This window comes from Paramisgurnus dabryanus, chromosome 8, assembly GCF_030506205.2.
Source record: "Paramisgurnus dabryanus chromosome 8, PD_genome_1.1, whole genome shotgun sequence".
NCBI lineage: Eukaryota > Metazoa > Chordata > Actinopteri > Cypriniformes > Cobitidae > Paramisgurnus > Paramisgurnus dabryanus.
The window spans coordinates 30,132,697-30,154,905 of record NC_133344.1 but is presented as its reverse complement, the minus strand read 5'-3'; the positions used below and the strand labels follow the sequence as shown (position 1 = coordinate 30,154,905).

General features: G+C 36.7%; 1 protein-coding gene and 1 long non-coding RNA gene across 5 annotated transcripts; both read left to right on the top strand.

Annotated features, from left to right (window-relative positions):
• The first annotated feature begins 4,555 nt into the window (after window positions 1-4,555).
• LOC135771309 (uncharacterized) lies at window positions 4,556-22,051 on the top strand. Its single transcript, XM_065281508.1, has 14 exons — window positions 4,556-4,707; window positions 9,593-9,913; window positions 9,995-10,303; window positions 11,567-11,854; window positions 11,937-12,084; window positions 12,492-12,661; window positions 16,538-16,825; window positions 17,153-17,464; window positions 19,228-19,515; window positions 19,619-19,775; window positions 20,408-20,568; window positions 20,652-20,727; window positions 21,028-21,061; window positions 21,156-22,051. The coding sequence occupies exons 1-14, from the start codon at window positions 4,596-4,598 to the stop codon at window positions 21,300-21,302; spliced, it is 2,811 nt and encodes a 936-aa protein (XP_065137580.1). The 5' UTR covers window positions 4,556-4,595; the 3' UTR covers window positions 21,303-22,051.
• On the top strand, window positions 5,431-8,500 carry LOC135770478 (uncharacterized). 4 transcript variants are annotated; one of them, XR_012337164.1, is made up of 6 exons: window positions 5,431-6,564; window positions 6,886-6,951; window positions 7,044-7,090; window positions 7,241-7,291; window positions 7,634-7,701; window positions 7,829-8,500. It is a non-coding gene; the product is annotated as an uncharacterized lncRNA (long non-coding RNA). The 4 variants fall into 4 exon arrangements; XR_012337163.1 differs by having other exon boundaries at window positions 7,027-7,090; XR_010542641.2 differs by having other exon boundaries at window positions 6,867-6,951.
• Window positions 22,052-22,209: the final 158 nt, after the last annotated feature.

Here is a 22,209-nt window from a genome sequence, read left to right as displayed (position 1 = left end):
GTAGATGGCAGTAATAGGCTGTATGTATAGCTCTGAATGATCGATGACATTTCTTATGCTTTCGTGAGATTATTTCTTCTATTCTCTTTAAATTTCCTTCTAAAGATGACACTCGTTTGATGAAGTGCTCATTATAAAAGACATATTTTGCAAATGATTAGCATGTAGTGCTAAAAACAGTAAACCATAAAATTTTAATGGCCTCATTAAATGGCATGAAATCTGGTTAGCCGGTCAGGTGGAATGCTGACTATGTTTTAAACGCATTCCCCAGGGCTCATATAGTGATAGCTGGGTTTTTACACAGTTTGTTGAGCGTTTCTATATGATTCAGCTTGATTCAGCTTTAAGAAATTTATTGATTCCCCCTCCCATGTCCTGCGCCCACACAAGCCTATTGAACTTTATGGTCTCTGTCACAGGCCGAGTGTGAATTTTCTGTTGTGTCAGCTTAAAGAAATAATGGGAAAATGCTTGCTTGAAAGGAGAGATGTAATTGTAATTACTTGCCGTGTAGTTAATAGCATCCTGCTGGGCAGACAATCTTCATAACCTCATTTACTTGCAAAACACTTAAATTCAATATGGGTATATAAACAAAAGCCTATACAATAAGTGAACTCTGCATAATAAACATACAGTATATAGTATCATCTATACAGATCTATACAGATGCTTTAGGCACATGAATTACTACAATTAATGCCATCGATATCTCTGAATGCTTGCCTCAGCCAAACAGGAAAAGTATCTCAATATGTACACATTAATAAATAGGGACTTTTAAGTTTACTCAACTAAGATAAACAAGTCGTTTCAACTTATTATTATTTATCTTGACAAGAGATGAGTTGCTACAACTTCAACCCTGTATCACATTGGTTTATACATTTTTTCATGATTTTTTAAATATTTTATGATTTTTAAACCATTGTCGCCTGGGCTTAGAGTTAGGTTTGGGTAAGGATGTAATTTTATGTAAATTTACATGTTATGCTAGCCTGGTCCAACCAGACTCTCGTACATTCATTTCATTTGTACAGAGAGTCTGGCCATTCTCCATTGCAAAGCGTTACTTCCTTTAAGGAGGGTCCTCTGTTGAAGTTTAAAACTATTGGACCTGCCCTGAGTCACTCAGGATCTGACATAACCAATTGCTAACGTGTGGTCATGACGTATATCATGCGCCGAAACCGGCTGGAAACAAGTCCGAATGATCAGACCAACAAAACTTACCAAACATTGTTCTTGCTCCGGTTTAACTTCTGTATATTCGGCAGTTTTGCAACTGCGGACCGAATAGCTTTTCTCACGTCTTTCTCCACTGCCATTACTGAACTACAACTCAAACTGATGCACGACCTCAACGTCATCATTCTTAGCCACCCCCATCTGTTCGCTGATTGGACCTGCAGATTTTTGCACGAGAAAACGAAACTCTACAGAGCAGTCCCAGACGTAGTACTGAAGCGAAATAAAAATTAAGCGGAAGCATGTAGGAGGGCGGAGCCAGGCTACATGTTATGCTACATGTTCACGCAAAAAGGCGGAAAACCGTGTCAGTGTCACGGAAAAGATTCACAAATTTACGTGACTGTACACTGTAAAAAATTATGTGTTAATTTTTTACACATTGTGCGTGTCATGCCATTTAACACGTTATTTCATGTTAAAATAAATGAAAGGGAAAACACAAGTTGTGTTAAAAACAGTGATGGGAGTAACACGTTACAAAGTAATTCTGTTGCTGTAATTCCACTACTTTTAGCGGTAATGAGCATTTTTTTTAAATCAAGTAAAGCAGTTACAATTACTGAAATTGTAGTTTCAATTACTGAGTTCATTACTCGCGTTACTCTATTTTGTGAAAAATGAACACTTGCAGACATAACATTTCTGATCTAATGTCGCAGGACCGTGGTGGGCGGCACAATGAATTATAACACAAAAGGTGTGTTAGTTTAGGTACAACACATTAAATGTGTAACGGAATTACTTTGTAACGCGTTACTCCCATCACTGTTTTTAACACAACTTGTGTTGTATCTTCATTTATTTGAACATGACACATGCAACTAATAGAATGAACTTGACTTATTTCAACTTTATTTCATAAGTTATAACAACTCATCTCTTGTCAGATAAATAATAGTAGGTTAAGTTAAAATGACTTGTAAATCCAAGTTGATTAAACAAAAAATGTTAAGGCAGCAAAGTTTTTTTTTTACAGTGCACTGTGCAAAGGTTGTGCATTTGCTTCTCATGGAAAAGACATATGCATACTTTGACATTTGTATACTAAAAAATTTATACTTTGAATGCACCATCACTTTGGATAAAAATGTCAGCCATATACACAAATGTTATATTATTAAGTTAACTGCATGTTTTGTGTATCTGGTAGTTCAAATACGTCTCATCTTGCTGAAATAAGTTTTTCTTTATATTTTTTTGGTACATAATTCTTTGAGCTCAATGGTCACAGGTTTATTCTTGCTCTGTTAACTGCAGGCACAGTCCCAAGACCAAAACAAGTTTCACAGCTCTCATAAGTTTTTGTGTAAGGAAGATCCTCTGCTCATATTATTTGGCAGAAAAACGTGGACAGCCCTTGTTTACAGTAGGACATCAGTGCTTGTTGGCACATGTAAAGTTTGCTTGTACGCTCTCAGAAACAATCATAAAGAAGCTGTCACTGGGCCAGTGCCCTTAAATAAGGTCAATATGTACCATTTAGGTAGAGATATGTATATATTTGGTACAAGTGTGTACCTTTAAGGTACTAATGATGCACTCTCTGGTATCAATGTACGTCTGAGGTACTAATATGACCGGCTAAGATGTACTTTTTGGAAGGGTACAGTACCACCCAAGTGACAGCTAGGGACCTTTTTTTTTACTTTTTTTGACAGTGTATGGACAGCAGTGACAGAGAGCGTGGTTGTATCCTAAAATCATTTACAATCTGTTATGAATGGCAGGAGGTCCACCTTTGTTTAAATATGATTAACATTGAGTTACCCTGTTATAATCTTGTCATAATCAAAATGTTTGTTGCTTTTAACAAAGGGCTTTAAACAATAGCGATGAACTTTGACTTTTTATTTGATCAGTGTGTGTCACGTGCGAACTACACATGATGTGTGTTCCTGTATGATTTACATTGTACAAAGTTTTGTCAGGTCGTGACATCTCAATCAAGTGGTTTTATAAGATTATTCAATATACCAACATCAATCTGATCATATAATAGGTTATACCAAAAGTCATTTTTAAAGGTCAAATCAAATAGTTTAATAAACGATTCGATGTTTAAGTTCTTTAGTATATGCAGACTGTGCATCAATAAACATAATCATGTAGAATAATCTTAAAAAAATGTTTTTAACTGATATCAATCTTATAAATATATTTTCAAGACAATGCAACAATATCAACATCGACAACTGACATTTCGAACATCTATTTAAACTGTCAAGATGTTGAATGTGTGATGTGATGACAACAAAAAGCCTATTTTGCACGAGCTTCACTTACTGCCTTTAAAGGAGATCTTAACACAGACAGACAGGAACCCAATGCTGAGGTTGGTGCATTGGCTCTTGTCTTCCTGTTTACCTTTCTAACCGTCATAATGCGGTGTAAATCTGTGTGCTCAGTGTGAACGTGTGTCTGTGCCCGTCTGAGACAAAATAATGACAACTTCATTTGTTTCTGTTTCAGAAACTTTTTGTCACAGTGCTAACTCATAGTGAGTAACATTCACACATTTACATCTCAGGAGAACGAGCAGCAAACGCCTGCCGCATTTGAAGTAGGAAACTGAGAAACCTCAAACGAAGTGTCTGCCGTGGACTGAAACTTGTTTCTCATTAAAGGTTGAATGAGTGAAAATGCCGTTGAAACCTCAGACATCATCTCTGTACGCCATCAGCTGCTGAGTCAACAATGTTTGTGTAGTCATCCGAGTGCCGAACAACTCAAATGAGACGTATTGAAAGTGGATGCTTGACTAAGATTGTTAACTGAAAATTTAACAGCATAACAGAGTTTTCAGACATTTAAATTTTGTTTCTTTGCACATTGTTATATCTCACAGTATAATTTATCTGTATAAATCAGACATAGGCCTATCTTAGATATCAACGATATTTCTCCACTGCTGTCCCATAACTTTGACTCCTGCCTTAACAAAATCCAGAGAAATGTCACATTTGTGTCATGCATTTTTCAGTTTGAGGTTGTTTTATTTCAGTCATTACTGAAACAGCACTACAGGCTGTTACACATAAAAGTACATCAAAAGATGTTTAACCAAAGTAAAGTGACAAAATGAAGTGGAAATAAATGTGCATGTGTTTCATTTTGAAAAAACATAATAAGAATTTAGTGGAATGAGCAGTTTGTGGGTTATTCAAAGCTTGACTATTTTTGGTGTTGGGGTGATGTGCAGACACACACATTTACACACTTGTATGACAGCTGTCTCTGGCCCCTGTCTGACAGACACACACATACATACACACACAACACACACACACACACACACACACACACACACACACACACACACACACACACACACACACATTGGCATGCACTTACCTTCAGGTAGTTTTGCTCCAGTTGCTTTGTTTAATGACTTCAATATGAAGCTGCCAATATTTTTTATTTTAGGGATGTTTCTGAATCTTGGACACATGCAAGGTAGGTCTATCAGGTTTCATGGTTTTTGGCTTGATTTTAGCAGCTTCTGTCAGATTATTGTGTATCTTTTGGGATGCTTATAGTAGTACAAAGCTGAATAATAATGAATTTTTGGATGATTAATCTAAGTTTATTGTCAAATACATTAAAACCTACAGCAGTGAAACAATGTAACAATAATTCATTGAGAGTCTTTTTTTTCCAGTAAGCTCTTAAAAACATAAATTCAATTCATTTTTTCTTAGTCTGTGTCATTAGTGAAAGCCTACAATATTTATTTTTAAACAATTCTTAAAGGTTTTGCTAGGAGTTAAAGATATTTTGTTCACTTCATATATCCTTATGCACATTAATTATTGCTTTTCTTTGCTTAAACTGGCCACATATTTGTATTGGAATACGTTTGTCATTTTCTTCTAACACAGTGCATTTTAATTGATTTATTTCATTGATGATATCATCCAATAATAATGCAATGACATGCAATAAAAAGGAAGTCCTCTAATGCATTCTGCTTAGGTATTTGCACTTGCTTTAGGCACTGGACATCATTTAGGAAAAGATTTTACCTACAAATCCCAGGATAAAACCTATTATCCTGAAACCAATAAATCCAGAGGCATGGAAACAACTAATTCCTGGCTTGTATACTCGATAGAGCTGAAGAAATTAAATCCTTATGGAAAAATGTAGACAATGTAGGTTTGAATTGTTCAGCAACCCAGATAGCAGACGGACTCGGCCCGAATGTGGCCTCATGATGGCACTGCTGGCGTGCTGCCGGCAACGGCATGCAACATGTCAGCCAAGTATGGGCCAGGTGTGGCAATGATGGCACTGGATCCATGATGGCAGATCAAATTTGGGCCAGTTGTGATTGGGAGGTATGTGGCCCAGATCAGTCTAGTGATTCTGGCCCAGATCAGTCTAGTGATTGTAAGCCACATTTAAAATACTGATTTATAATAAATAATTAGAAGAATTGAAGGATTTTCAGGCTATCTTAATCTTAATGTTAATTTAACCTTTATTAAGTAAAATGTTAGTTTTGTATTAAAAGAAACTAATATATTTGGACAATAATGTTTGTCTACATTTCAATCACATAAACTTGCCTGCAGATCATGGGTCAAGATTATTTTGTTCAAATGACCCTGAACTTCCAAAAGTTTTTCTTTCTGAATTTAAAAGTTTCTATAACGTTGCTTTGAGAAGCACCATGGATCGTTTCTATTTAAACTTGCTTTTGCGCGATTTTCATTGTAGCAGGAGTTTATTCCTGCTGAAGATTTCTGACTTCAATGACTAAACTATCATTGTGTACAATCAGATGTTAGATACTGCAGAAATAAATGTTACTGTGCTGAAGATTTCTGACTTCAATGACTAAGTAAAACTATCATTGTGTACAATCAAATGTTAGATACTGCAGAAATAAACAAAATGTATTGTTAACCTTCGCGTTACGTTAAGGATGCGCAGTTTATTTATGAAGTGCAACAAGAACCTACACGCGGATGACATCAAAGTACTGCAAGAGCGACTCGAAAGATCATGGACAGCATTCTGATTTCAAATCACTCTCGCGGTATTTTAACGTCATCCGTTTCTCCAGTTCCTACAACTCAGCATTACGTTGAACACCTTGTCAAAAATGATTGAGATGGCCAATCAAATCAAAAAAGGCGAGTGCCACTGGCCAATCACATAACAGAAGACGAGCTTTCCTGATAACGGAAGCCGAGCGGCGGCCAATCAAATTAACCAATAGGCGGGGTTACCGTCGGAGTAGCAGTTACACCGCGTCAATCAATCATAACGGACACAGAGATTTCAAAGGCAGCAGGATGAAAGATAGTAAGTACCTGAACTTAAATATTTAAACTTTTACAATCATAAAAATGTTTTTGTTTAAATGTCTAACAAACGTATAAAGGATTGCAAACGTTTACGTGATTCGTGTGTAACGTAATGTATGACAATTAACGTTATATTGATATTTAATTAGCTGTTTTCTATCAGGTTAAGAATAACTGTGATGATATTATAATGAAGTAATCGAATTTGGTTATCTGGTCTTCCTGATGTTAGAAAATTTATATAAAAAACATATTTAAAAATGTATTTCTGTAACGTTTAATTTCCTTTTTTGATGAAAGTGTGTCTGTGTTCATCAAGACAAGAAGACTCTGGAGTGGGACAAGAGAAGGATGATGGGGTGTATATTCCAATAGACACATTAAGGTAAATTAAATATTGAGGCTCATGTTTGCATCTTTGTGTTTATATATCAAAAGATTGCTCTATATGGCTAAATAGTCACATTGTGATTTCAGTGAAAGCTGATAAATACAGAGGGCTGGACAGTGGTTTCATTCATTAGGTGAGTAAGAACTGACCATAGCCTAACATTAATTAAGTTACCCGAATTGCATTGTTGAATACAAAGGAAAATGGTAAAAATACAAATATTTTGAATATATAGAATACTGTGAAATTATTTTCTGTTAATCATCTGCTGTGTTTGCTTCAGGTAAAGAGGTGGGACAAGGATGCTGACAGGACAGGAGGAGGTGACATTCAGGTTAGTGACAGTACATCAGGGCCACCATTTAATTTAATATTAATTTAATTGCTTCCAAAATCAATACTTGACAAATCTTTAGAATTATTTCTGCAAAGCTGAATTTCTCATAGGTGGATAAAGTATGACAGCAATTGTGAAGACCTTAGACGTGCAGTATATGGTTCTTCTCTCTTTCATTTATATTGATTTGACTTAATTTTCTTGGTAAATAATAATGGGGATAGTCCTAATATAATATATTTTAAATACATGCTTAGAACATATCTCATTTGCTCATTTGCTTTGTATCTAAATGAAAAGTACATCTTTAAGGTCTAAGCTATGTTTCATTTTATTTAGACATTCAACGCAGCCATTTTCATCCAAAGCAACTTGAGGAAGAAAACAGAAGCAGTTCATCCTAAAAGGTTCATCTTCTAATTGTTTATCTAACTGTTTGTTTTAAAGTATACCATTATGCTTTTAATTACTTTATTATATGGCTTTTGCTTCATAACAATTATTGATTTGCATCTGTTTTCTTTTATATAACAGTGGGCTGCTGTAATGTTTACATCTATGGAAAGAGGAGCTGAGAAGAAAAGATAGGCTGGAAAGCAGTACTTCTTGTTGAGGACAATCCTGAATAGGAACACTTTCTCATACACATAGATTATTATTAGTGTTTGATTGTTTGTTTCATTTTTATGAATTGTATTGTTTTAATTTTTCGTTTTATTTGAAATTACCTAAGTTAGATTCATGCTAATACTTTAACTGGACCTTGTATCTTTGCTGGCTGGCTGGCTGTAGAGTTGGTTTCACATACACATGAAGTTTCTAATTAACTAACTTTTAAGTTCAGTTTGGTTTAAACTTGTATTTACCCATGGTAATTCATTTAAATTTCTATTCATGCTTATATATTAATTTCAATGAACTTCTGTATTTGTGTATAGCTGGCAATTTGGGCAAGCTACGTTTAACACACAAATGTAACTGTCACAAAGGTTTTTTTATTATCAGTTTGTTCTAAACTTTTGTTTGTTTACTAAGGATGAAATTGCTTTGTAATTTAAGTTGTTGGTAGATTCATGCCAATAATGTATTTGAACAAACTAGTATTTTTGTTTATTGCTGGCAGTTTATACTAGAAGAGTTTTAACACATACAATGTTGTAGTGTTATTGACTTGTGTGCTATTGATTAATAAAAAAGGCAAACCATTTGAAAGTAATTTTTCGTGTGATTTATTTATTAATATAATTTGGGCAAGATTAGGCTGAGTTATGGCTCAGTTTTGGAAGTTCTGGTTAAATGCTGGTTTTAATATGGTTGACCTATGGCTGAGAACTGGTACCGATGTTATAACCTGTTCTGGCCCAGGTTTGGGCCAATTATGGGCTATTTTCTGTCAGAGACATGGGCCAGTTGTGGCCCATGTGTGGCCTTTGTCCGTAATTCAGAACTGGGCCACTGTAGGGCCGTCATTCTTCGTTGTATGTGGGCCGAGGAAAAACTGGTTGTGTGGGCCGGAGCTGGGCCGGAACAAAATTGCTATCTGGGAAGAGGTCAACACAGAATACAATTAAATTTTTTAAGGATGTTAATGGGAATGCCCCTTTTAGTTTTATGTGTTGACAGTTATTCACATGATCCAGACTTGTACCACTTTTTGAAAACGTGCATTAAATGTCATTAAAACAATAAAGTGATGATGCTTTTAACAGCACAGTATTGTGTCAAATGTAAATGGGTTAAATATGACAGTGAATCAGGTACAGTACCCGTGCGGTTTACAGCAACACGCGACACGTGTGTAAAAGGCCTGTTATGGAAAGTCTGGTGTCACGTGACTAAAAAACCAAAAACATCTGCTTCCTCTTGTGAATGTGAAGCAAATCAATTCCCATCGCAGACTTTTGGCACATTACATATGATGTCACACATTGTATGTCCGGTCAGTTCCTCCTTAAAAATTCTAAAACAAGCAATTATTCCTAATTTAGAGTTTTAATTGAACTATTTTTCAAAGCAAGGATTTTGTGTTTTTTTTTCTTTTACACAATGACTTTCAGCATTGATTTCATAAGTGCAATTTTAAATACCCCTACGACAAATGATGAAATGAAGTGTATTAGACGTGCCAAGTGTTGTCACCCACAGATGCACTTGATATATGTGGGGTTAGCCAGGGACAGCATATAAACAAAATCAGTTGGAGTCATAATCATTTCTGTAATGGATTATGTCTTTAAATCTTTTTATACATCTTTTGAGTACCTTTGGATTACATCAAGCTGCCTTGCTGTTTTTTAGATTCGCCCAGTGACTTGGTTCTCGACAAAACTGTAACAGGGATTTTGGGGGAAGAGGTCTACCTACATTGTATGTACACTGGGCAATATACAGTTATGTTCTCCTCCTGGAACCGTCTGGATTCCTCAAACCATGCGAGGAAAATGGCGGGCTACATCGGTAACAATGCATTAAACAAAGAAAACTTTGGCGTACCAGCATCAATTACCAACCTCACTGTGAAAATGAGCATAGAGAGTCTTGACGTTGAAGGAGAATATACGTGCGTCTTCAACTCTGCAGAAGATGAAACCAAGGACACCATGTTCCTCAGTGTCATTGGTGAGTATGAATAGGGATGTACCTGCCAGTTTATTTTAGGACCAGTTCTCCCAAACGCAACTTCTCTGTTCTCTCTTTAAGCCCGGCCTGATGTTGACATCACTGTAAAGGAAGAAGTTGTGAACGGGACGCTCCACCAAGCTGTCACTTGCGCTGCCTCCAATGCCAAGCCAGAGGCTTTTATTAGATGGAAGATCTCTGGTGCCCTTCCAAGAGATGACATCTTCACTGTAACCACGATTAATGCTGTTCACCCCAACGGCACAAGCAGTTCAATCAGTGTACTTCGCTTCCCCTTAATTATGAATAATGAGAGTACGGTTACCTGTGTCGTCGAACATCAAGGCTTTACTGAACCTAAGGAAGCCAACATAGAGGTGGCAACATTTGGTGAGTTATTCTTATACAAGGAAAAGTAGTCATTTCTTGTCGTGCATCAGGCCCGGTACTAGGCTTGCTGGACTGAGGGGGCATTCATGAATTTTGGGTGGGCAGCAATAACACTCAATGTAAAAATATATTATGTAACAGAAAATACATAATTCATATTCTGTGCCTTATCAATATCGCCGACATTGTCGCAGACACCGGTGGGAGGGAGATCATGTAAATAGCGTTTGCCAACAAGGGATGCTATTTGTGTAAAGAGATACTTAATTTTATCATAGAGACCTCGCAGTTATGCTAATTTGAAAACCACGCCCACTGGGGGGAAAACAATTAAACCGTCTCCATTGACTTTGTATTGCGAGAGGCCGCCTCCTTGTCATTTCTGGCTTATAACAAAAAATGAATAATGCCTAAAAGCTGCTGTGTGACAATATGTACAGCTAACAAGGCAAAAAACCCAAAAATAAGTTTTTATAAGCTGTCGAGCTGTAAAACCCAGCCTTTTTTTAAGGAGAAAAAAGTGGGTCGCCGACTACGTTTCCCTCTAGTGGGCGCTGTTCTACTAATGTGAGTACTATGAAAAGTTGCCTGTTTCCACTTTTGTGTCTTTAAACGCTTTTTTTGGGGGGTCGACAGCTTAAAAAAAAATTTTTCTGGCTTGTTAGCTGTACATACTGTCACACAGCAGCTTTTGGGCATTATTCTGCTGTTTGTTATAAGCCTGAAATGACAAGGAGGTGGACTCTCTCAAAACAAAGTCAATGGTACGGATGGATTGTTTCCCCCCGGTGGGCGTGGTTTTCAGTTTATGATGTGTTGCGCTCTGTCTCTATGGTTGGCTGGACATTTTGGGGGGCAGAGGGAAAATCTGGGGGGGTCAATTCCCCCCTAGACCCACCTTGTCGTGCATATATGCTACATTTATTCATAATGCAACATAACACCAAACTGAAGTGAAGTTGAATATTATCTTCCTGCATAAGGTGGTCTATGGGTGTTGCAAGTGTTCTGTGGCACTTTTATGTTTGCAACAGCTCTCTGACCACACATATCACATTGTGAATCTGAAACTAGACCACACACCTAACCGAAACAACAATCCAAGAGTTACAATTGTTTGTACCAGTTCAAATTGGAATATTGAAATCATGATGCCTTGTTTTTACCTATTTAACAAATGAAACATCCGTAAAGTTTTTGAAAGGAAATTAAAACATTTGTATCATGTTTTGTCCTCATTGGCAAACTTCTCCATTTTAACAGTTCCACCTTTAATGACCATGGAGACTGTCCTGGTCCAAGAAGGCGGAGAAGATTTCCAAGAAGTCAACTGCACAGCATCAGGGGGACGACCACATCCAAATATCACATGGATACTGCCTGAATCTAAGAACATGACACTTTCACAGAAAAACACCTCAAAACCAGATACAGTTACAAGTTCATACCGCTTCCCATCAGACCTGTATGGGGGCCAAAACATCACTTGCATTTTTGAATACATGCTTCTTCCTTTTTCAAGCACAAAGACTGTTACCCTGCCAACTTACTGTGAGTACAAACCCAAATTTAATTTAATAGAAAGCATAAGCCTATACAAGCTTTCTCATTTGAATTCTTTTGCTGTTGTAAGATCTCTCCTCGCTTAAGCTGAAAGACCACAGTCTCGCTATAAAGGATGAAAATCAAACTTCACTGGCATTTCAGATCGAGGACACAGACATTAAAATCAAAATGGATGTTTTGGGCAATTTTCCAAGTTATAAAATCAACTGTATCAAGTAAGATTCATTATATCATCCTTTAAAACGTTTAAATATATGAACAGCCATAAAATATGAATAAGCACTGATTTAATATCATACACTTTTAAAAATAAAGGTCTTTTAAAGGTTTTCAATAGCGATGCCAAAGAGGAACCATTTCCTTTGTGCCTTTTTATAATCAATGAATCATTTTCCTTACAAAGAACCTTTTCGGAAAAAGGTGCATGGTTCTTTATGGAACCTTACAGCTACAATGGTTCTTCTATGGCATTGTGAAGCACCTTTATGAGTGTAGTCGCTATTAAAAAAATAAACAATGTTATGGCTATCTTAAAATATTGGATTGCAATATGTTGAATACATAATAAAGATACTGTAAATGTTTTAATGCATGCTCTGCACTTTTTTTCTGCTTGTTCAAGGGAAGATCAACCAATGCCAGAGGATGTGCGTGTGGTTGGAAGTGATCTGATTATCGACGGACCTCTAGAGCTGCAGCACGCAGGACAGTATCTTTGTCAGGCCTCATACCGTACACATTCAGCATCCTTGCAGTTTACACTTGAAGTGAATTCAAAAGTCATAATGCCAGGTACTGAATAAAAATATTTCCCTAATATTTAATAACCTCACTGAAACTTCACCAAGCACTACACTATGGCCAAAAGTATGCGGAAATCCAAGTACAACAACCGCATTCATTTATTTACCTATCATGAGCATTTTTATGTAGATGAAAAAACTTATGAAAAACTTTTCTTCTAAAAATGACTTATCTGTGAGCTTAATTATCTTTAAAAATTAATGTGGCCTCATAATCTTTCATCAAAAACGCAAATCTCCTCCCCTCCTCAAAACAATCTTTTTTACTTATGGCCATATGTATGGAAGGTGGGCGGGGTCCAGGAAAAGATTGCAGTGATAATCACTGATGATCCAATCATAATCGATGAACGAATTCCAGCCCTACCTCTTTTATTTCAGAAGCCTTTTTTTCTATACATTAAAATAAAATAAGTCAATAAGACAATTGCTACTTCCGTTTCAAGGAGACTTTAAAGTCGCCATGAAACGGAAGTAGCGATTGCCTTATTTTCCCCGTGGTGACGTATATCCGAATGAAACGGCTTTTGAGATGAAATAAGGCAGGGCTGGATTTGAATTTGTCCATCGAGATCTGATTGGATCGTTTGAAGTTGGGTCGTGTTGCTAATAGACCAATTTCGTGTTTGCAAACAGAGATGACGTTTTTTGTGGGCGGAGCCAAACTGGTTGCAGAAAGTGACTGCTCCGCAGTAGGGTTGTGAAGTGTTTTAGCATTAAACCGTGATTTTTATGGATCCGGTGTTCTGTCGAAGTCTGATTCCTTTATGTTTCCCTTCAGTGCAATGTTTCTTATAGCGTTTTAATCACATTACGTTTATTTTTTTAGATAGATAAAAAGTTTAAATGGCTTGGCTACTGATATGCATGTATGTAATGTATATGTATTGTTCTTTTTTGCTAAATCAAATATTTTTACAGTCTGAATCGCTAAAGTACATGTAAAAGCAATACTATCATATATTATATATAATAGCGTTTATTAAATATTTCATAATTTTCCTGTTTTTTATTATTTCTTTCTTAATAAATTATAATTATAACATGATAAAACGCTATAAGAAACACATGTGGGGAACAGACTTCGACAGAACACCGGACATCTCTACTTATTTTCTATTATAATTATTCAAAGATTTCCAGATGATTTCCTCGCTCCATTCTGTCCGTTTAAGGGCTTAATGTAATCATAAACACCTACGTTTATCTTCAAATGATGTCTTCGACGATGGTATTCTATAAAAATGAAAGCCATCTTTTTTGGCATTCTTATTCTGACACTTAACAGCACAACAGGACAGTTTCCAGTGAGTTATCTTGCTCTTTTCACTCGTGTCTAATTCATTTCCACTGTTTTTCTGCAACCGCATTGCGCGCGCAGCTTGCAGTGACGTAACTGTGACGTCTACTCTAAATTGGTCTATTGCTGCGATCTTCTCCCGGACCCTGCCCACCCATAGACATCATATAGGTAGACGCCCTATCGACCGCTACTGCCTACTGGCGCGGTGAGATATGGGGCCGCCATCTTAGATCGGTCACCCGCTCCACTCAGTGTAATCTGTATGACTGGTGGATTGAGCTATCAGCGCATTTAATTAATCATATCTCAGTGAATACCGAACAGATTTTCACGCGGTTTTTTTTGCTGCAAAGGTCATTCATGGAGCTATGATATAGGACACATGGTTCGGCGTATTTTAACCCCTTATGTGCCGCAAATCCCGTTTGAGTGGGGGTGACAATGTGATGTACATCTTTAAATGAATATTTCTCTGGGATTCTTTGGGCTAGAAACCTAATCTTGGTCTTGTTTTAAAGAAGACAATTTAGGGTTTTTCACAAATGAGTTAGAACGTAAAAATATTAAATATAAATATTTTTATAGCCGTTTACCTTTATTTTAATATATCAAATTATGCAGTAACATATTAATTTATAAATAAAATTACATAAAAGTTAATGTTTCACACAATAAATAATGTTAACATGAAGCAATATGTCTCAAGTAGTTGTGATCCAAATCACATGATGTTTGGGTCACAATTTTAATGGTTTTACCAACAACTGCCACTAGATTTTGCCACATACTCTTGTACTCTTGTATACTCACAAACTAATAAATTACTGTCACCGCAATATTATTCATGCAAAAAGATTTTGAAATATTAAAACTACATTCTGAGAGCTTTCCGGTGATATATAGCTTGCCATGATTTTTTAGGTTTAGAGTAGGGTTTTAGTGTTATATGCAAAAACAAATTTGGCCTACCTGTGGGCCCGTAACATTTTTAGAAACTGACTCTCATTGTGTCATAATTTTCCCCAAATGGTAATGAAATATGAAAATTATACTATTTGAGCTTCCCAACAATATATAGTTTGTCAATATTTAGGTTTAGAATCTTAGTGTTACCAACACTAATGTGGACAGCGCCACTTAATGTTCATAGTAGGAATGAATGAATATTCACTAAACAGTAATAAAATATTCTGATATAAGATATAAAGTGAGTCCAAAATCAAAATATGTGGTGTAGGACATAAGATATTTTATAAATCACAAACTATAAATATGACAAAGATGCAGAAACAGATAGTTGCAATAAAATAAGACTTTTTAATATGGTGAAGAAACAATTTAAAATGATTTGTAACCCCCCCCACACACACACGCGCACGCACGCACGCACGCACGCACGCACGCACGCACACACACACACACACACACACACACACCCCTGAAAGAGGACTGTTTTCCAGAGATTCTTTCCCGTGCTCCCTTTCTGTAGTTCAAGAGAGGTGAGTTTGGCAACATGGTGGAGCCTTATCTTTAAAAACACAGACACAACCAGTGACAACGAGTCAGACTGATAGTTGTCGATTCCAAACCGAGTCTACTCAATGTCCTCCCTACGAAGGAAAACATCCTCTGTTCCTGTTGACATCTCAGCTTTTTAAAGCTCGGCGGATCACGCAGCTCACAGCACCTTATAATAATAATAATAATAATAATACACATTTATATAGCGCTTTACACAATACTCACAACAGATAAACTCTTGTAATTATTACTTTACTTTACCCCACTCTCCTTGCAGGGTGAACAGCGGCTGGTGCAGTAAACATAGCCTAGCGAACGTTAGCTGGCTACGATTTCAGTACAGTAAAATCAATAAGCTGGCTCTTTCTCAATTTTCTGGTAATATTCTATTCACAAAATACAACCAATAGTACCGCGATGTTAAAAAGTACTTGTGAAAATAATCCTACGGGCTCTATTTGCGATCGTCCGCCGATTAGAACAGGAAAATGCTCCACAGTGCTCTGACATCTTATCTGCTGCCATGCAACGAAACTAGGAGAACGACCGGTTTAAGATGGCCGCCGTATTTCTCAGTCCCCAGCGGCCAATAGGGCATCTAGTCTTCTATATGATATCTATGTGCCCACCTGCCATACTTATGACCGGAAGAGAAGAGAGATCGTTTTGAGGAGGACAGGAGATTTGGATTTTTGATTAAAGATTATGAGCACACACAATTTTTTTTAAAATAATGAAGCTCACAGATAAGTCATTTGTTAATAATACCCCAATATTTAAAAAAAATATATATAGTTTTTCATTTCAATTTCATTGAGACTTTCCGAAATCCTCCACAATAAATAATTTCTTTATGTATCTTGCTTGCACAGGAGCAAGACCCAAAAAAGATCTCTGTTTACAACAAAGTTGGAAGCACACAATTCTCTAGATTGTGAGCTGTTGTTTTATGAGTTGTTTTCATTGGAAAAGCAACAGCCTCTCTTGCCAAAACTGTAGTATAACTGCAGATGGTCAATTTAATCTGTTTTTGTCTTTCAGTGTCCTTTCCCCCAAACATTAGTTGGAATCTTAAGGAGAATTCAGACAATATTTCCATTGAATGTTTGGCCTTAAACGCCGCACCTGCTGCAAACGTGTCCTGGGCCCTTCCACCAAAGCTGAATGCTACGGTTCGCTCTGATGTCACTTCCTTTAATGGATCACATTCTGTCAGTAGTGTGTTGACTCTGCCCATATGCGTGACCAGTGAATACACAGTTGAGTGTATAGTCGAACATCCGCTTCTTACAGGAAAAGAGACACGACAGATTGCTCTTCCAGTTTGTGGTAAGCCAGTGACAGCTACACCGTTATAAACAATACAGTTTCAATATGCAAGTTTTGATAGTCAGCAAACCTAGAGTGCACTTCAGCATCTTACTTGGAAAACCATTATTATGCCATAGTCATCTAAATAAATCCAAATACAGTATGTTTGGCCATGTTATATATTTAGGAATGCACAAATGTACAGCTAATAATCAGTAACATTTTTTGTACCATTATTATTATTAGAAGTAAAAAGGACAACCATCGGTATACATGAGTAACGGCACAGCTTCCTGGAGCCAAACAATTTAATTTTCTCTTAATTTAAATTTCTCTTTTTTACAGAGGCACCAATAATAACATTGCAGTCCAATATTGAATGGGAGAACGACATTGCATATATGCATCTGGTTTGTTTGGTGGAGACTCAGAAGGCTACAGCAACTATCAGCTGGGTTACAGAGCACTGTGATATTGACATCCGACCTGGTGTGACTGTTATGAGTCAGACTGAGTCTCAGCAGAGTCATACTGTGATCGCCGGGAGTGTGGCACACGTCCCTATTTACATGTATGCTGGATGCACCGTTACCTGTGTGGTTGAGCACAGTGGGTTCGAGAAACCAGAGAACAAGAGCATTGGCCTTCCATCATTAGGTAGGATTGGTTGTGTTACTACTTGTATTTAAAGGTCCCGTTCTTTCTGTGTTTTTGAAGCTTTGATTGTGTTTACAGTGCGCAAAATAATATGTGTTCATGTTTCGTGTAAAAAAACGCAGCATTTTTCACACAATTTAATCTGTATACCGCTGTTTTCACTGTCCTCGAAACGGACTGATGTCTTCCTTGTTTTATGAAGTCCTTCCTTCAGAAATACGTAACGAGTTCTGATTGTGTAGTTTGTTTAGCGTGTTGTGATTCGATAGCAGCTTAGCTTAGCAGAGACGTTTGAGTATTCCTGTGGGCGGAGTTTAGTCAAAAACTCCTATATTGACGTCATTAAAACGGGAAGTAGAGGGTTGTAGTCCAAACCGGCCCTTTGCTGTAGGCTTTGAAAGGGGAATTTTGTTAAAGAAAATATATCGCCTGGCAGTGGACTTTAAGCTTTATCATTTTGCAGGTATTTTTATGCTCTAACAGCAACATCACACACTAACTAAAGTTTGAAAAATGGGATGAGCAAGAACGGGACCTTTAAGATTTTGTATTAGGCACACTTGCACTGACTGACATAGACCTATTTTAATGGGATAGTTCACCCAAAAATGAAAACTTTTCATATTCACTCCCATGTCGTGATGTGTTTATTGTGTGGTCTTTTAAAGTAAAAGTCTGTTTTTTGCTTTTCTTAAAGGGAATTTTATCTGCTGACAATGAAAGTGAATGTTGACCACACTGTAAAAAATACTTTGCTGCCTTAAAATTTTTTGTTGAATCAACTCGGATTTACAAGTCATTTCAGCTTACTATTACACTACAGGTGAGTTGTTATAACTTATAAATTTAAGTTGACTTTTCTCAACTATATTTTATAAGTTGTGACAACTCATCTCTGTTGACATGACTTGTAAATCTGAGTTGATTCAACAAAAAAAGTTAAGTCAGCAAAGTATTTTTTACAGTGCATGGCTGTCAAGCAAGATTTCCAGGGCATTTCTTACATTTCACCTGAAGTTTGGCTTAAGATTATGTAGAATAGGATATATAGCTTTGTTTGTACAACTTTGATCATGTTTTCATAGTGTTTTTGTCCATGAGCCCTTGGTCCCCATCAACTTAGACTGCATTAAAGGGATAGTTAACCCAAAAATTTAAGTTCTGTCATCATGTACCATCAAGCAGTTCCAAACCTTTATAAATTCATTTGTTTTGCAATGTTTGTAACCAATGTTTTGGAGCACCAATGACTTGAAGGTGAGCAATCAAAGTCGATGGGGACCAGTGGCTCATGAACAAAAACACCACACTGTAAAAAATACTTTGCTGCCTTAAAAACTTTTGTTGAATCAACTCGGATTTACAAGTCATTTCAACTTACTATTATTCATCTTGACTAGAGATGAGTTGTTATAACTACAGGTGAGATAAGTGTTATAACTTATAAAATTAAGTAGACTTTTCTCAACTATATTTTATAAGTTATGACAACTCATCTCTGTTAACATGACTTGTAAATCTGAGTTGATCTAACAAAATTTTTTAAGGCAGCAAAGTATTTTTTACAGTGCATGAACACATGACCAAAGTTGTGCATACAAATCTATACATCATCTGAAGCCTTATTACAACTTAGTTATCTTGTCCTGGAAATCTTGCTTGACAGCCATGGTCACCATTCACTTCCACTGTAAGGAGCTTACACATACAGCTTAATGTATACAGTACATTATTGTTTAACCAATGTAAACCTTTGCTGTTAGGGCCGTCTGAAAGTCAATTGTTTGTGGAAGAAGACATATTCAACCATCTATGGCATGCTGTGTGTGAGTACACTGGCATTGGAGTAAAACCCAACATCTCCTGGATTCTTCCCGATGAAGACACCATAATTCAGTCATCTGTTCAGTTCAAGAACAATGGAATTAATGTGCAAGTTAATTCCACTTACGAATTTCAGCTCAGTCAGCATGAGGGAAAAGATTTGATATGTCTGATCCAGAAAGAGCACGGCAAAGACGAAAGGCAAACAATACACATTCCGAAATATTGTAAGCACAGCTGTATTTTTCTCAATATTAACATGCTATTACTTGAACATACTGGTGGGCTGATTTTATTTGGTGAATGCAATCTGCTCTATCTTTCACACAGCTATCTCATCTGTTGAGGTTTCGAATAAAACCACGCTTTATCGTAGAGCTTCGGGGCAACACGAGCATAGGGTGACATTGCATGAAAACCTCTCATATCAGAAGATACTTCTGAAAGCTCATGGGAATGCACCGTCATACAGGACTCAGTGTTACAGGTAAGCTGAGTCATCAAATTATGCATGCAAATAATAAAAAATCTATTATGATTTCTCACTGATTAAATGTAAGATTTAGCACCAATCAATAATGCAGCAAACACTTTTTCATGACAGTACGGACCAAAGCACACTTTAAAAAAAAATAACAGATTTACTCAACCCTAGTCAAACAGAAAATGTATAAGATTTGTGAAAAAGTATTTATTCATTACACTGAAAAAGTTGGTTCAACTTAAAAAAGTAAGTAACCTGGTTGGCTTTAAATGTTTGGTTATTAAACGTAAAAAATATACGTTCACACAATTTTTACCCAAGTTTTTTAAGTCAACTAATATTTTAAAGTTGAATTAACTCAAAATTTAAAGGCAACCAGGTAACTTACTTTTTTAAGTTGAACCAACAAATATTTTTTTTGTGCAAAATGTTGTGGATTTTAACCCAGATAACACATATACTGATAATAGGTATACCTTGTTATGCACCGTAAGTAGCTTTGGATAAACAGATCTGCCAAATGGATTACTCTAAACCAATATTTGATTGACCATTTACAGCAAATGTTTTTTTTGTGTGTGTGTGCATATTTAGCACTATTATTTATTTAAAGACATCCCTCTTTGTTATCCCAGGGAAGATGGTTCTGCGGCACACACTGTTGGCATGGCATTGGTTTTTACAGAGCCAGTTTCTGAACTGGATACGGGCCTGTACATCTGCCACGTCTCGTACCACCACCACAAGGCTACAGTCTCCATCCGCGTGGACGTGACTAGCGAAGACACTCAACACTGTGAGTATCCCAGCTGTCGGTCCTACAATATTTCAAAAGGATTGTCTTGAAGCTTCACAAACTCTTTGTTTTATTTTTCACAGTGATATTCGTCACCATCTGCTTCTCATCGGCCGCTGCGATCACCCTCATCCTGACTATCGTTTTGTTTGTTCTCTGGTGAGCATATTCATTTTCTCAAAACGCTCAGATTTAATTTTGCAATACAGGTGAGTGGAGGCAAACAGGATGCGAGGTATCTTACCTAGACCGATGACATGCGTAGTGTTCATAAACAGGATATGCGGTGGCTTGTGCAGGCTGGCAAGAACACCACATTGACCACACAGTTCAGTTACTCGTGCGACACACTACAAACAACTTTTCCTGTCTCGGTGGTGGAGATGATGACTTAAGTTTCTAACAGCTATAAATGACCCAAAAAAAAAGGCTTATCCAATGCATTTCTTTTCTTTTCAGTAAATCATTTGGGAGAAGTCAACCGCCGAACAAGGTAGGCCTACTACTAACAATTGTTCTAGCATTAAAATAGTTAAATGTTTGTTCACTGTGAATCACTCTTTTTGTTTTGTGCTTTATTGCAAAAGAAAAACAGGAGAGAGCGCGAGTCTCTGTCAGCCCTAATGCAAGATCCTCGGCCTCCTGAGAAGACGGTGCTGCCGTGCGGGACCGGGCCGGATTACGCCGAGCTTGTGCGCTATTCTATTGTTCTTGATGTTAAAAGCACTGTGTGAGGCCTGTGTTGGGTATATATGCATTGAGGCCAAAGGGCTAAGGCCTTAAAAATCTGTGATATGACATGCATTTAAACCAGGAAAGATTTAAGATTCTGCAGTGGGGTTTTTTATTTGTACATAAAGGTCAGGTTTTCCTGCGACAAGTGAGTACATGCAATGCTATTTGAAACAAACTAAAATCATATGTGATAACATATGATCCACATCAGCTTAATTAATATTTGAAGAATTGAAGAGCTCATATGCAAAAAAAGTGTATTGTAAAGAGCATTTTTTTCAGACTCTTCTTAAGTGAGGTTAAGAGTTTTTGAAGTATTTCAGTTCTTACTTGTTGTTTTAGACTTTGGGATACCACTGTATATATACAGTATATACAATGAAATTTGTTTACATGTGTTTTTCTAGTTATTTTTTCCAGGCACAGTCCCACTTTTAAGTAGCTTAGTTTTACTCAAAGCATTAATGAAAGTTTTTTTTTTAAGTAGTAGCAATCTTTTTAACTATATTATAGTCATATGTTATCTTTCATTATGTTTCTATCCAAACTGAGCCTTCAGCACACTCACTGACAGCGTAAAATGTATAATGCTGTAGTGCCCTCTAGTGATCATGCAGTATATCTCTTAAATGTTTGCTTTGCCTCCTACTTGCTGTTTGTTCTCCAAATCAGGGGTCTCCAACCTTTTTGTGAGCAATGTTGATGTACCTGTTGATTTTATTTTACTTGATATATATAAAAAGTGTATTTTTTAAATATTAAAATATAGGCTTTGGCATGTTGAACCATGTTGAAGACCACTGCTCTAGATATTATATTTCAGGGAAACATATCGTTCAATCTTTAACAAGACAATAAAATACTTGACAAACAAGCACTGGGTCAGCGTGTTTATCTGGTAAACAT

Coding starts and splice junctions, on each gene's coding strand:
- LOC135771309 (XM_065281508.1), top strand. CDS start 4,596: ATGCACTTACCTTCAGGTAGTTTTGCTCCAGTTGCTTTGTTTAATGAC. Junction 9,914..9,994: donor CATGTTCCTCAGTGTCATTG/GTGAGTATGAAT, acceptor TCTCTCTTTAAG/CCCGGCCTGATGTTGACATC. Junction 11,855..11,936: donor TGTTACCCTGCCAACTTACT/GTGAGTACAAAC, acceptor TGCTGTTGTAAG/ATCTCTCCTCGCTTAAGCTG.